At 29.7% G+C, this 15,804-nt stretch overlaps 1 protein-coding gene across 2 annotated transcripts in view; it reads right to left on the bottom strand.

The window, feature by feature from the left end:
- Positions 1-637: 637 nt before the first annotated feature.
- Positions 638-15,804, bottom strand: part of LOC111684366 (protein kinase C, brain isozyme) — a 31,139-nt gene continuing 15,972 nt past the window's right edge. For both annotated transcript variants that reach the window (XM_046955261.1, XM_046955260.1), the window contains exons 2-11: positions 6,231-6,359; positions 5,125-5,281; positions 4,847-4,964; positions 4,674-4,784; positions 3,459-3,584; positions 3,120-3,385; positions 2,847-3,048; positions 2,588-2,776; positions 2,380-2,520; positions 638-1,144 (exon numbers count right to left, since the gene is read on the bottom strand). In XM_046955261.1, the coding sequence (XP_046811217.1) occupies positions 992-1,144; positions 2,380-2,520; positions 2,588-2,776; positions 2,847-3,048; positions 3,120-3,385; positions 3,459-3,584; positions 4,674-4,784; positions 4,847-4,964; positions 5,125-5,281; positions 6,231-6,351 (1,584 nt within the window). In that variant the 5' untranslated portion in view covers positions 6,352-6,359 and the 3' untranslated portion in view covers positions 638-991. The remainder of the gene's footprint in view (positions 1,145-2,379; positions 2,521-2,587; positions 2,777-2,846; positions 3,049-3,119; positions 3,386-3,458; positions 3,585-4,673; positions 4,785-4,846; positions 4,965-5,124; positions 5,282-6,230; positions 6,360-15,804) is intronic.

Here is a 15,804-nt window from a genome sequence, read left to right as displayed (position 1 = left end):
CCTAAACAGGAAGCTTTTGCAAAAGTGAAGTTTAATGATAAAAGAATAAAACTTTTTAACGCTTTACAAAAAAAAATACAGTAATTCTAAAAGCTTCTTTACAAAAAGCTTCTTATAGGTTAACCAAAGAAAAGAGCTTTTAAAGGCAAATACTTTCATTAGTTAGTTTAAACAAAAACTGCTAAGCAGAAAGCTTTTTTAAAAGTGATGCTATATGTTAAAAGAATAAAATTGTTTAACACTTTCCAAAAAAAAAAAAAAAAAAAATACAGAAATTCAAAAAGCTTTTTATAATTTAATTAAAGAAAACAGCTTTTAAAAGTTGTAATGAAAAATAAATACCAAAAAATTGTTAAACCAAATAGTAAAATGAAAATTTTTCAAAAAACTAAAAAAAACTTCTCAAAGCTTTAGATGAAAAGCAAAAGCTTTAAGAACTCACTTTCAACAAAAAATAACTAAAAAGTGCTCATTCATATACAAAATAAAAAAACGAAAATAATTTTATAACAAAATTAACTTTTTTTAATTAAAAATTTATTATTTGTTTTTGTTTCTGTAATAATATTTTCTTTGTTATAACTTAAAACTTAAATAATATTGCTTTGTCTTTTTTTTTTTTGTTAATTCGCATAAAGTTCTTTTAAATTATACAAATATTTTTTTTACTTAAAAATATAATAATAACAATAATAATAATTATAATAAATTTCTTTTAAATAAAACAATATCAATTCATTAGTTTACTTTTGAATTTTGGAGAGACGTGCCAATGTTCTAGAGTGTTTGTTTGGCTCAAACAAACTTTTCTTCAATATTCTTTTCTTTTAAATAAATTTCAATCATTGGACTTGTTTTATTACTATACTCGAGTTGTAGTAGTAGTAGTAGTGTTTTGTACCTAGAGCTTTTGCCACTTGTTCTTGTTCCTTTTTCTTTTGCTTGTTGTTTGTTTTTGTTCGTTTTAGTTTTCACTGCATTCGCAGGGTTTTTATAGTGGCACTACATAGTCGGGATTCATGTAGGAGAAACCAACAAATTCGCTTTGATCTAAATTCATCATGAATACCTTGTCAGTGGGTGTTAGATCGGTTTTTTCCGAAGTGAATTGTTTGTCGAAATTGGAGACATCTTTGCGGTGTTTCTGGAGAAGAAAGTGGAGATAGAGAAAATTAGGTGTTTTGGTGAAAAAGCTCATACATTTATTAAGCTTTCCCTAAAAGCTTGTTAAAGCTATACCATAAAATATCACAACGTTCTCGCTAAAAGCTTCTTAAAGTTATTTCTAAAGAATTCTTAAAACTTTTCCTAAAACTTGAAGTTTTTTATAATTTATTCATTTTCCTCAAGTGTTCCTTAAAAGCTCTTCCTAAAAGCTACTTTATGAAAGCTTAGGGTTAGCTTTCATAAAAAGTTTAAACTTTATTATAGTCTTTTATATTTTTGACAAATTTTCTTGAAACTTTTGGCAAGTTTTTCAAGTGTTCCTTAAAAGTTTTTTTTTCCAAATCATCTTAGCCCTAAGCTTTTATAAACTTTATAAAGCCTCGTAAATCTTCTACTAATATTCTTGATTAAAGTTCCTAAAAACCTGTCTAAGAACGTCATAACGTTTTTTTTTTAAAGATTCCCAAAGTTTTTCTAAAAATTTCTTCTGAAAGCTCCGTTGAACTTTTTCTAAAAGCTAAACTATCTCTACGTTTCTTAAAGCTTTCTTTTAAAGCTTTTTTTAATTTTCTTAAAAACCAGTCTAAAAGCTTCTTAATGGTTTTATTTAAGATAACTAAAACTTTCTTCTGAAAGCTCCAGAGAACTTTTTTTAAAGCTTATACTAAAGCTTCTTTCCCTAAAAGCTTTTTAAAGATTTTTTTTAGATTCCTAAAGCTTTGTAAAAGTTTTTCTCAAAACTTCGTAATATTTTTCCTAAAAGCTTTGTAAAACTTCTTCTAAGCGATTCTTAAAGCTTTCTGCTAAAACATTTTTAAACTTTATCTAAAAGCTTGTTTCTTTTTTCAATTTGTTTCTAATGGTTTCTTTGGGAATCTTTAGAAAGTTTTTTGATACAAATCTTAAAACTTAAATCTGAATAAAAGCTTAAGAAAAGCTTTCCAAATTGGTACTTTAAACTTTATCTACTATTCTTGAAGTTTCTGTAACTTTGTCTAAAAGTTTCTTAAATCTTTTTTGTAAAAGCATCTTGTCAGCTTTAAAAGCTGATTAAGAAAGCTTTTTGAAAAACCTTAGAAATAAAACTTAGCTTTTTGAAACTTGTTCTAAAAGCTTAGACAAAATTTTTAAAAGTTTCTTAAAAGCCAGTCAAAAAGCTTCTTGAACATTGGAAAAATTTTCTAAAAATAAAGAAACTGCTATGAAACTTACAATTTTTGGTTTAAACGGTGGCTGAACTTCACGATTTTCTATTTTCTCCCAGTCTATGCGTCTAAAGAAGGGATGTAAACGTACATCTTCCTCACCGGATGGTCCACAGCCCAAACGTTTATTAGGTTGTTTAGTTAAAAACTGTAAAAGTAAATAATGTTAAAAAAGGTCCTTTGATCTGCAGCTTTAGCTAAAAAAAGAAACTTACGCCTTTGCAAGCCTCTTTGGCCTCTTTACTTAAACTCTTGGGATAGGAAACATTATGATCTGTTATAGCCGCAAACAATTCCTCCTCATCCTCACCATCGAAGGGTGGTTGACCCACCAGCATCTCATACAGTAAAACACCATAAGCCCACCAATCGACCGATTTGCCATAAGGTTGATATAAAATAATCTGTTGAATAAAAAAACATCTCAATTAAACAAAAAAAAAGCTTTATGTGAATCATAGCAGAAATCTCTACCTCTGGTGCTATATAATCCGGTGTGCCACAAAATGTTTTTGTTGTTTTATCACCTAAAATATTTTCTTTACACATGCCAAAATCGGCTATTTTCACATGACCATCTGAATCCAATAAAACATTATCCAATTTCAAATCTCTATATAGTATACCCTTGCTGTGCAAGAAAAACAAACCGGCCGCTATTTCGGCAGCATAAAATCTAATTAAAATTAAAAAATATATCAATTCAAAATACATTCCCCCATCATAAGTTCAAAGCGAAAAACTTACACCGCCACCGGTTCTTTAAATTTGCCAAACTGTTGTATTTGAAACATTAAATCGCCGCCATTAACATATTCCATAACGAAAAATAAACGATCTAAGGTCTGGAAGCAGGAATGTAATTGTACCAAAAATGGTGGTTTCTCACTCAAGGCCAAGACACGCTTTTCAATCATGGTACATTCAACATCATCGTCTTGTATTATAACATCTTTTTTTAATATTTTAATCGCATATAGTTCCTCGGTGCCCTTGCGTTCTGCTAGTAAGACCTTTTGGTAGATACGAAGAAAAAAAAAACATAAAAAGCTTTTTGAAAAGAGCTTTCTTTAAACAAAAGCTTACCTTGCCAAATGAACCTTTGCCTAAAACTTTTATAAAATTAAAATCTGATGCTCTGATCATATCAGTTTTGCCAACATTTTGATTTGTTTCGGAGCGCATAACCATGGGCTTTCTTTGGGAAGATTTCTGAAATGTTGCAAAATGAAGTTTTTGAATGAAAGCTCTGTTGAAAGCACTATAGATTGAACAAAAGTCTAGTCTGTAGTCTAAACTATTGTGCAGTCAATAGACTGGACTTTAATCTGAATTTTAATCTGGTCTATAGTTTGGACTATAGTCTGGACTATAATCTGAACTATAATCTGAACTATAGTCTGGACTATAGTTTGGACTATAGTTTGGACAATAGTTTGGACTATAGCTTAGACTGAACTATAATCTGGACTATAGTCTGAACTATAGTGTGGACTATAGTCTGAACTATAGTGTGGACTATAGTCTGAACTATAGTCTAGACTATAGTCTGAACTATAGTCTAGACTATAGTCTTAACTATTGTCTGGGCTATAGTCTTAACTATAATCTGAACTATAGTCTGGACTATAGTCTTAACTATAGTATGGACTATAGTCTGAACTATAGTCTGGACTATAGTCTTAACTATAGTATGGACTATAGTCTGAACTATAGTCTAAACTATAGTATAGTATAGTCTGGACTATAGTTTGAAGTATAGTCTGGACTATAGTCTGAACTATAGTCTGAACTACAGTATGGCTTATAGTCTGAACTATAGTCTAGACTATTGTCTGAACTATAGTCTAGACTATTGTCTGAACTATAGTCTAGACTATAGTCTAAACTATAGTCTGGACTAAAGTCGGAACTATAGTCTGGACTAATGTCGGAACTATAGTCTGGATTAAAGTTAGTCTGGACTATAGTCTGAACTATAGTCTGGACTATAGTCTGGACTATAGTCTGGACTATAGTCTGGACTATAGTCTGGACTATAAACTGAACTATAGTCTGAACTATAGTCTGAACTACAGTCTGACCTATAGTCTGAACTATAGTCTAGACTATAGTCTGAACTATAATCTAGACTATAGTCTGAACTATAGTCTAGACTATAGTCTGAACAATAGTCTAGACTATAGTCTGAACTATAGTCTGGAATATAGTCTGAACTATAGTCTGATCTAAAGTCTTTAATACAGTCTGAAATATAGTCAGGACTATAGTCTGCACTACTCTTGTCTCTTAGAAACTTACTCTCATTTGCGATTTAAGTTTGAGTAGATCTTGTGTTGCATCAGCACATGGCACATTATAGTATTCGCCCTCTTCTTGGGTCAGCAATTTAAACCAGCCATTAGCAGGATTCTAAAAATTATAACCAACGTTTAAAAGACAATCAACCATTTAATGAATGTTGAAAATATTACCTTAATGATTTCCGAAATACCAAACGATAAAGCACCCATAAAATCATTGCGTGAAGTACGGTCCCAATCCCAAACTTCTATTAAAACGCGACGGTCTTTGTCCTCAGCTTTAAGTTCACTGAAAGAGAGAAGGAAGTTTTTTGATACAAAAAAATACGTATAAACTTTAAATCAAATCTTATTATATAGACAGGTCCTAATTTAAAACTCCTTAAAAGATCTATGTACATTTGTATATACATATGTATATATATTTTCTTAAATTCTTTTCTACTTACTATGTTATAGTTTCATTCCATATGGGATTCAATGATGCCTTTATGGTGCGTGTCTTCTTTTTGCCTTTATCATGTTCATCGGGTATTAATTTTACTTTAACATATGGATCACTTAAGCCATTTGGATCCATTGGAATGAGATTACGTCCCTCTTTGACTGTTAAACAATATAAGAATATAAAGAAATAAAGAAATTTAAAATTCTTTTCATACTATGTTTGTATAAGTACATATAAGAAGTGTTAAAATGAAAAAAATATGTATAATCACTTGGGATTTAGACTATTGAGAGTAGAGCTATTTTTGCAACAATAGCTTTTTTCAGTATATAACAATAAAACTTTCAATTTGTTTGCGATTTTTATGTAATCATAGGCTCTTAGTGGGAGGAAATGAAAATAAATTGTGAAATAACTTTTAACTATAGTTTTGACTATAGTTTAGTCTATAACCAGAACTAATGTCTAGTCTATAGCCAGATCTATGGTATAATCTATAGTCTATGGTCTGGAGTATAGACTGTTCTAGACTGTATAGAACATAGACTAGACTGTAGATTAGATTTTAGACTCGACTATAGACTAGACTATAGACTAGACTATAGACTAGACTATAGACTAGACTATAGACTAGACTATAGACTAGACTATAGACTAGACTATAGACTAGACTATAGACTAGACTATAGACTAGACTATAGACTAGACTATAGACTAGACTAGACTATAGACTAGACTAGACTATAGACTAGACTAGACTAGACTATAGACTAGACTATAGACTAGACTATAGACTAGACAATAAACTAGACTATAGACTAGACTATTTAGATTTAGTCTATTGCAACATTTTCTATTTGCACTTTTAACTGTGACCATCCCTATTAAAACATTACTTTACATTTACCCCGTTAATAAAGTGTTACTACAACATTTCACAGGGACTTCATTACATTTAATGAGCGTTAACTTTCTAAGCTTTCATGAACAAAGATAACAGTTAAAGTTTATTAAAACAACACAACACACTCTAAACTCTAAAATAATATTATTATTAAATTAAACATTTGTTGTTTTAGTTAGTTTGTTTCTCATTACTCTACTTACTCTGTACGGTTAGAGTATTTTCCTTAACAACTAATTCCAATAGAATACGTCCACGTCGTTCAGTGTGATCACATCCGCATAAGCTGGGCACGTTCTCTTTGCAACGTGCATGTACGTTCATGTCACATGCTATTTAGTTTAAACATTTCATATTTAATTTGGAAAATTTTTAAAATAAACAAAACAAAAATATGAATTAAAAAAAAGAATAGCATTTAGTTTATTTGTTTAAAATTATATTTTACATTTTTGGAATTTTTAATTGTTAGAAAAGGTATTAGCTTTAAAACTACAAAGTTTAGTTAGTTGGTGGTTAGGTGGGTTAGTGGGTTTTATTTTAAGTAAAATAATTAGTTTTGTTAATAATAGAAAGTGTTTTTTTTGGTGGGAGATAGATGACTTAAAAAGGACATAACAGGACTTGAAAGCTGACACTCGCACACTTTTAAAGTCACACTCACTCAGTAGCTCATACATACAGACATATAAACATTTTCCTCAATTAATACCGAAAACATAAAAAACCGAAAATATATTTATTTAGTTATTAAAAATTCCACTTACCTTTTCTTTTAAAGCAACAAATTATTCAATACTTATCTTGTTTTTTTTTGGAAAAACAATCCTTTACTTTCAATACAACTTAGTTTTTCCCTATGTATCTAATTAGTAATATTTCCTAACATTTTGTTTATTTTTAATTATGACATTTACTTGTTTAACCAAACTTCACCCCCCATCCTCCTAAAACTGTGCAGTAAAGTTTTTTTTAAAAACAAACGCTTAAACATATGCAGTGATTTTTGTTTTGCGTGCTGACCTTAATAAAGTTGGCTTTTTATTTAACTATAAAGCAAAAGTGCTTAATTAAAAATAATGTTGGTCGCTTATATTAATATGTTTTTGGGTATGAAATTTTATTTTTTACTAATGACCCCTAAAGTAGGCATTATTAAGATACAATTTAATTGCAAAAGTATTTTTTGACTGATGAAATCAAGGAAATAGATACTATTTTACAGAAAATAAATATTTTGTGGTAAATATGTTAATAGACTGTAGTTTGGAATATAGTCTGGTCTATAGTTTGGACGATAGTATATAATCTAGTCTATAGTCTAGTCTATAGTCTAGTCTATAGTCTAGTCTATAGTCTAGTCTATAGTCTAGTCTATAGTCTAGTCTATAGTCTAGTCTATAGTCTAGTCTATAGTCTAGTCTATAGTCTAGTCTATAGTCTAGCCTATAGTCTAGTCTATAGTCTAGTCTATAGTCTAGTCTATAGTCTAGTCTATAGTCTAGTCTACAGTCTAGTCTATAGTCTTGTCTATAGTCTAGTCTATAGTCCATTTTTGAACCATTAATCTAAACTAGTCTGGTCTATAGTTAAGTCTTTTATCCAGTCTATAGCCTAGTCTATAGTCTTGTCTATGGTCTAATTTATACTTTACTCTATGTGTGGTAAAGTCTGTATTCTAGTCTATACTCTATTCAATACTCTAGTCTACAGTCCAGTTTATAATCTATAGTCCAGACTAATCTAGACTGTAGTTTGGTCTATATTCTCTTTATGTCTTACAATTTGCAAAAACCCGCAAAGTATACTTCAGTTTTTAGCTATAAACTGACATTTAATTTAAACATTTCAGATTTAAAACCCACAATTGTATACTTTGCTTGTGACATTTAAAAAGCCTCAAGATATACCAAACATTTAAAAAATAAGCAACTCTTAGAAATTCTGAGAAATTCGAATGTTAAAAGTGGATTTTTTATTAATTGCAAAGAATTTTTCCATTTGCTTGAATATTTTTAAAACAAAAAATATTATTTTCCACACATGATCTATAAACTTAGCTGCATCATTTATCCCCTTTAACACATTTAAATAACATATGAGCAAATTTCTTAAGATTCGTTATGCTCTACTCTTTTTCGTCAATAATATTTTCAATTTAAATAACGGAAATTAAAGCATACATTTTGTTGTCAAGGTAAAATAAGCAAAAATCTGAAAAATAAAAAAAAACAGTTGCATATTTTACGGCTTCAAAATTAGCATATACACCGTAAGTGTATTTATTTGTGTTTCCTTTACAAATAAATTTTGGAAATTCTTTTTTTTTTGTCGTGTATATGAATATGCAGCTTAAACGATCATAAGTAGTTGCAACGTCAATGTAATAAATTATGAAATTTGTTGAAAATTGAATTTTAATCAATTTTAATTACATATGGTAAGGGTTAGTGTAAGTAATTACTTGCAAAAGTGTGATAGATAGATATACATACATATATGTATATAATATGTGAGACCATGAAATATAATTAAGCTCATTGATATAATCACATAGTTTTAATGGCTTATGTATATGTAGAAAGATAAAAATTTTAATATAATATGTAAGTATGTTAAAAGTTGTAAATGTATTAGGGTGCAAACATAAAACGTGCAGCATACTTTGTGGGTGTATTATTAAAGTTTAACCTTGTTTTAGAGTTTTGATGTATATCTAAACTAAAGTATTTTCGAAAGTTTAGTTATAGTCATGTGTAGTCTATAGTCTAGTCTACAGGCTGATCTTTAGTTTAGTCTAATTCATAGTCTAGTCTATAGTCTAGTCCATAGTCTAGTCCATAGTCTAGTCCATAGTCTAGTCCATAGTCTAGTCTATAGTCTAGTCTATAGTCAAGTCTAGTGTATAGTCTAGTCCTGTCTATAGTCTAGTCTATAGTTAAGTATATAGTCTAGTCTATAGCCCAGTCTTTTCTATAGTATTGTATTTAGTCATAACTATAGTCTAGTCTATAGTCTAGTCTATAGTCTAGTCTATAGTCTAGTCTATAGTCTAGTCTATAGTCTAGTCTATAGTCTAGTCTATAGTCTAGTCTATAGTCTAGTCTATAGTCTAGTCTATAGTCTAGTCTATAGTCTAGTCTATAGTCTAGTCTATAGTCTAGTCTATAGTCTAGTCTATAGTCTAGTCTATAGTCTAGTCTATAGTCTAGTCTATAGTCTAGTCTATAGTCTAGTCTATAGTCTAGTCTATAGTCTAGTCTAGTCTATAGTCTAGTCTAGTCTATAGTCTAGTCTAGTCTATAGTCTAGTCAATAGTCTAGTCTATAGTCTAGTCTATGGTCTAGTATATAGTCTAGTCTATAGAATAGGCTATAGTCCATTCTGCATTCTGGTCTTTAATTAATTAAAATGTTGCATACTTTTCGGCTGTTTTTATAAGGTGATTGCTTTTATCAAAATTCTATTGCATACTTTTATATGTTTTAATTTTAAATTTCTTTTGAAAGAAATCCATCAATTAATATTTTTTTTACCTATAGCAAGTACCAGCCTACTATTCACTTGTTACCTGTCTGTCTGACCATGTCAGCTTCTATTTTATATGAAATATGTCGGCATACACCAGCTACGTGTGTATATAATTATTTTATTTATTATTCGCTCTTTTGAAAAATTATTGCTTAATCATGTATGTGACAAAATTGTTTTTTTTTTATTTATTTTTATTTTTATATATTTGCTTTACACTCTTTTTTATATCATGTTTAAATTATATAATCAATAAATGTAGTAATTAAAAAGGACGTGTGTTTACGTTTATTTTAATTTATTTTGATTATAAATACATCAATATGTTTGGATGTTTATTTATATTTATGTTACGACGCATAAATTGTTTAAAAATTTTAAGGTTTAACTGTTAAAGGATGTTGTTTATAATTTATTCCTAAAATTACGCAATAATTTGTTGAAATCTTTAATGCCTAGATTGTAGGCAACAGTTTCTATTTGAAACGTAAACCTGCCTCTAGAAAGTTTGTTTTGTTAACTTACTTAAAGAATTTCATTCCTAAAAGTATGCTTTATTATTGTAAAATTACATTTTAAATGAATTTTTCTTATGTTATTGAAATCCACAGTAATTTATTAAATGATTCCATTTTTTCCCTGAATACTTAACTCTACCACAAACATAAAAATATTTCAACTTTCAATTTCCTCCTTTTTTTGTGACATTTTGCCTGAAAACCCAATTTCTTTTCTTTCACTCATTCATCCATCCATTCACTTATTTAACTGAAAAAAATTGTGTTAAACCAAAAATGACACATGCATGTAACATTTGTCCTACAAATGTACAATCAAATAAAATCATAAGCTCCCTACAATAGGCTAAAGTAAAATTTCCGTCATCTAGGCATCATTCAGTTTATTTCCCAGAAACTAAATCATTTGGAAAATTGTTGTTTCTTTTTTCTTCAAACGCCTTCTTAGCCTTCTCTTAATAAAGTACCAAATAATCCTTAAGAAAATCAATATGAAACTTTGACCATGTATTGCTTGCTACAACACTGTGGGAGTAATTTGTTTTTAGGTTTTTTTTCTTTCATTTTTCTGTTAAAATAAATATTGTTATAGCCAAACATAGAAGGCAAATAGTTGTTGGCTAAGAGGTCATAGAGGCATAGAGTAGTAATCATTGTGCTAAAGGGAATTGTTGTGCCTGGTTTTAAGGGTTAAATAAATGGTTTCTGGCTACTACTTTAGCAACATGTTAGTTTATTTATAAGCTGCATAATGTATATACATAACTACCGAGATAGTAAACAAATCTGTTAGATTATTATAACCTTAAAACCTTTTACTTTAAAAAAGGCAGTTTAGTTCATAAAAGAAGTTTAATAAAATGGAAGCAAACCTCTTCATAGCACAGGTCACTACGTCACTAAGTTTAAAGAAAAATTTAATTTAATGATTCTTCCTTTTAACAAAATTTGTTTGTCTAAGCTTATGTAAAAAAATATGCAATAAAATCATATTTTTTGTAACCTCAAAAAGTATGCAATAGAAACAAATTTTAAGTTTAATGCAAAAACGTATGCAATTCAATTTAGCTGAAAATTTTTACTCAATAGATTACAGATTGTACTGTAAAATTCACCATAGATAAAACTGTAGACTAGACTAGAGACTTGATAACATACTATAAACTAGACTATAGACTACTCAATATACTACAGACTAGACAATAGACTATAGTATAGAGTAGACTTTAGGTTACCTTATACACTGTATTTTAGACTAGATTAAAGAATGTGATCTGTAACAGATAATAAACTAGACTCTAAACTAGACTACACTAAAGACAAGACAATAGACAAGACTATAGACAAGACTATAGACAAGACTATAGACAAGACTATAGACAAGACTATAGACAAGACAATAGACAAGACTATATACAAGACTATAGACTAGCCTATAGACTAGACTATAGACTAGACTATAGACAAGACTATAGACAAGACTATAGACTAGACTGTAGACTAGACTATAGACTATACTATAGACTAGACTATAGACTAGACTATAGACTAGACTATAGACTAGACCATAGACTAGACTATAGACTAGACTATAGACTCGACTATAGACTAGACTATAGACTCGACTATAGACTAGACTATAGACTAGACTATAGACTAGACTATAGACTAGACTATAGACTAGACTATAGACTAGACTATAGACTAGACTATAGACTATACTATAGACTAGACTATAGTTTAGACTATAGACTAGACTATAGTCTAGACTATAGACTAGACTATAGTCTAGACTATAGACTAGACTATAGTCTAGACTATAGACTAGACTATAGTCTAGACTATAGACTAAACTATAGACTAGACTATAGTCTAGACTATAGACTAGACTATAACTAGACTATAGTCTAGACTATAGTCTAGTCTATAGTCTAGTCTATAGTCTCTAGTCTATAGTAAAGTCTATAGTCTAGTCTATGGTCTAGTCTATAGTCTAGTCTATGGTCTAGTCTATAGTCTAGTCTAGTCTATAGTCTAGTCTATAGTCTAGTCTATAGTCTAGTCTATAGTCTAGTCTATAGTCTAGTCTATAGTCTAGACTATAGACTAGACTATAGATTAGACTATAGACTAGACTATAGACTTTACTATAGACTAGAGACTATAGACTAGTTCTGTTCCAGTTCTAGTTCTGTTCTAGTTATATTCTAGTTGTGTTCTAGTTCTGTTCTAGTTCTGTTCTAGTTCTGTTCTAGTTCTGTTCTAGTTGTGTTCTAGTTCTGTTCCAGTTCTGTTCTAGTTCTGTTCTAGTTCTAGTTCTGTTCTAGTTCTAGTTCTGTTCTAGTTCTGTTCTAGTTCTGTTCTAGTTCTGTTCTAGTTCTGTTCTAGTTCTGTTCTAGTTCTGTTCTAGTTCTGTTCTAGTTCTGTTCTAGTTCTGTTCTAATTCTGTTCTAGTTCAGTTCTAGTTCTATTCAAGTTCTGTTCTTGTTCTGTTCTTGTTCTGTTCTGTTCAGCTCTAGTTCTGTTCTAGTTCTGTTCTAGTTCTTTTCTAGTTCTGTTCTGTTCTAGTTCTGTTCTAGTTCTGTTCTAGTTCTGTTCTAGTTCTGTTCTAGTTCTGTTCTAGTTCTGTTCTAGTTCTGTTCTAGTTCTGTTCTAGTTCTGTTCTAGTTCTGTTCTAGTTCTGTTCTAGTTCTGTTCTAGTTCTGTTCTAGTTCTGTTCTAGTTCTGTTCTAGTTTCTGTTCTAGTTCTGTTCTAGTTCTGTTCTAGTTCTGTTCTAGTTCTGTTCTAGTTCTGTTCTAGTTCTGTTCTAGTTCTGTTCTAGTTCTGTTCTAGTTCTGTTCTTGTTCTGTTCTAGTTCTGTTCTAGTTCTGTTCTAGTTCTGTTCTAGTTCTGTTCTAGTTCTGTTCTAGTTCTGTTCTAGTTCTGTTCTAGTTCTGTTCTAGTTCTGTTCTAGTTCTGTTCTAGTTCTGTTCTAGTTCTGTTCTAGTTCTGTTCTAGTTCTGTTCTAGTTCTGTTCTAGTTCTGTTCTAGTTCTGTTCTAGTTCTGTTCTAGTTCTGTTCTAGTTCTGTTCTAGTTCTGTTCTAGTTCTGTTCTAGTTCTGTTCTAGTTCTGTTCTAGTTCTGTTCTAGTTCTGTTCTAGTTCTGTTCTAGTTCTGTTCTAGTTCTGTTCTAGTTCTGTTCTAGTTCTGTTCTAGTTCTGTTCTAGTTCTGTTCTAGTTCTGTTCTAGTTCTGTTCTAGTTCTGTTCTAGTTCTGTTCTAGTTCTGTTCTAGTTCTGTTCTAGTTCTGTTCTAGTTCTGTTCTAGTTCTGTTCTAGTTCTGTTCTAGTTCTGTTCTACTTCTGTTCTAGTTCTGTTCTAGTTCTGCTCTAGTTCTGTTCTAGTTCTGTTCTTGTTCTGTATAGTTTTTTTTCTTCTCTATAGTCTAGAAATTGTTCTGTTCTAGACTATAGACTAGACTGTAGACTAGACTATAGACTAGACTGTAGACTAGACTATAGACTAGACTATAGACTAGACTATAGACTAGACTATAGACTAGACTTTAGACTAGGCTATGAACTAGACTATAAATTAGACTACAGACTAGACTATATATCGTTAGTCTGATCTTAGACTATTCTATAGTTAAAACATTATGTTGTCAGTTGTATAGAGTCCCTTGTTTGTTAATTATTTTCTTTTTCATCCTTGATATAGGACTCTTTTTATGAATCAGGGCCATTGTATATATTTTTAATTTTCCTTTTTACCGCAATTTTCATTTAACAAAAGTTTTTTTTTTCCTCTTTATATATTTTAACATGCACACATGACTGTGCATGTTCTTTTTTTTTAATAAAAATTTTACGCTTCTTTACATTTTTATATCCTTTTTCTGCTGTCTCTTGCCTGGTGTGTGGCAGAAACATAAAAATAGATTGATTGTGTTCTGTTTTTTTGTTCGTTATATTATTTATTTGTAGAATTCGTTCATTAAAAAAAATTATATTGTTTGAAATTGAGCAACAGTAACTAATGTGGTCATGTGTTGATGGTGCCTAGTTGGGGTAAAAACAGGACGTTTTTTTGGGAAACAGTAGAAGATGTTATAAAGAATAAAGGTACTTTTTTCTACCCTTAGGTACCTACAAGTTGGGACATTTTTTCGTATGTTTTGTAGATTTGATTTTTGTTGAAAAGTTTTCTATTCTTGTTATTTTTCTTAGTTTAACTTTATTTCTTCCACTTAAGTTGAAATATTTCTTTCCACAAAGTGTTGAATAATGGAGAAAAGTTTGTTTGTTAACTCTCTTCCTCCCTCTCTACCTCTCTCCTACTCTTTTTTGTCCTTATTTGCTTTATAATTTATTATTTGTTGCATACTTTTAGTTGCTGTTACTATTGCACTACTGTTGCAGTTCATCAATCTTGTTGGTTTTAAAAGTACTATTGTTATTGTTGTTGTCTATTTGAGTGGATTGTGTGGCATGCAACAGCATATTACTGACAAATACTATATTTTATCTTTTTGTGGCGTAATTGCATAAAACCAAAATAGAGAAAAAAATGGATTTAAGTTAAAAGAAAAATACTTTTTTATTCATTAATTTTATTTATTTTTCTTCAATTACAAATGAGAAACGTAGTGAATGAACACAGGTGTTGAAGTTTTACTATATTGCTATACGTGCTGGCTTTTCATCAATCTATTTTTTTGTTTATATGGAAAATCCTATTTTCTTTATTGGTTTAAAAAAACATTTGAGCGTCACAGGGTATGTTTTATTTTCATAGTATTATCAACAAAAATGCATTTTAAGTTTTCATTTCAAAACTTTGCTAAGTGACAAAATTGGCAAAATTTGTATTTTATATTGCAAAGACCAAATCTTCAGGTATTGAGAAGTGAAAACATTATTTCCAAAAATCTTCATAATTTCTTTTAATATAACCTCAAAATTTATGATAACAAACACTTTTAATGACCTACCGCCATTTCTTCACTCTTTAAAGTCTTAAATTCAAAAACTCTCTTATATTTTTTAAGTCATATATTAGCTGTCATGCTTTCCTCTATAAATTTTTTTTTAATTTCTATAATTTTTTCCAGGAGTTTTTTAATATTTTATATTTGTTTGTTAGCTGGTTTATTTGTATAACTTAATTTAAGCGAAAATTTTTAAAAAACAAATACACAAACTTAAATATTCAAATACATATGTATATAGAAAAATCGGGTCCTGTGAATGCTGCTATTTATATTGCTTTTTTCTGAGATTATTTATGCATGTGTTGTTTCCGAAATTGTATGTTATTTTTTTTTTGCTTTATAGCAGTGGCCAGCTGAAAGAGAACACTAAACTATAGATTGGACTGTAGTCTAGACAATAGAATAGACTATAGACTAGACTAAAAAGTTCTATAGACTAGACAATAGATTATCCTAGACAATAGACTAGGCTATAGACTAGACTATAGACTAGAGTGTAGACTTTAATATAAGCTAGACTATAAAAACTACTATAGACTGTGGACTGAACTATAGTCTAGATTATAGACTAGACTAAACTAATCTAAAGTAGAATAGACTAAACTAGACAATATACTAGACTATAAACTAGAATATTTCAAAGAATGTGACTAGACTATAGACTAGACTATAGACTAGACTACAGACTAGACTACAGACTAGACTATAGACTAGACTATAGACTAGACTATAGACTAGACTATAGACTAGACTATA

This window comes from Lucilia cuprina, chromosome 6, assembly GCF_022045245.1.
Source record: "Lucilia cuprina isolate Lc7/37 chromosome 6, ASM2204524v1, whole genome shotgun sequence".
NCBI classification, from domain to species: domain Eukaryota; kingdom Metazoa; phylum Arthropoda; class Insecta; order Diptera; family Calliphoridae; genus Lucilia; species Lucilia cuprina.
Note: the sequence above shows the minus strand (reverse complement) of the source record. Positions and strands in the feature narration are given on the sequence as shown.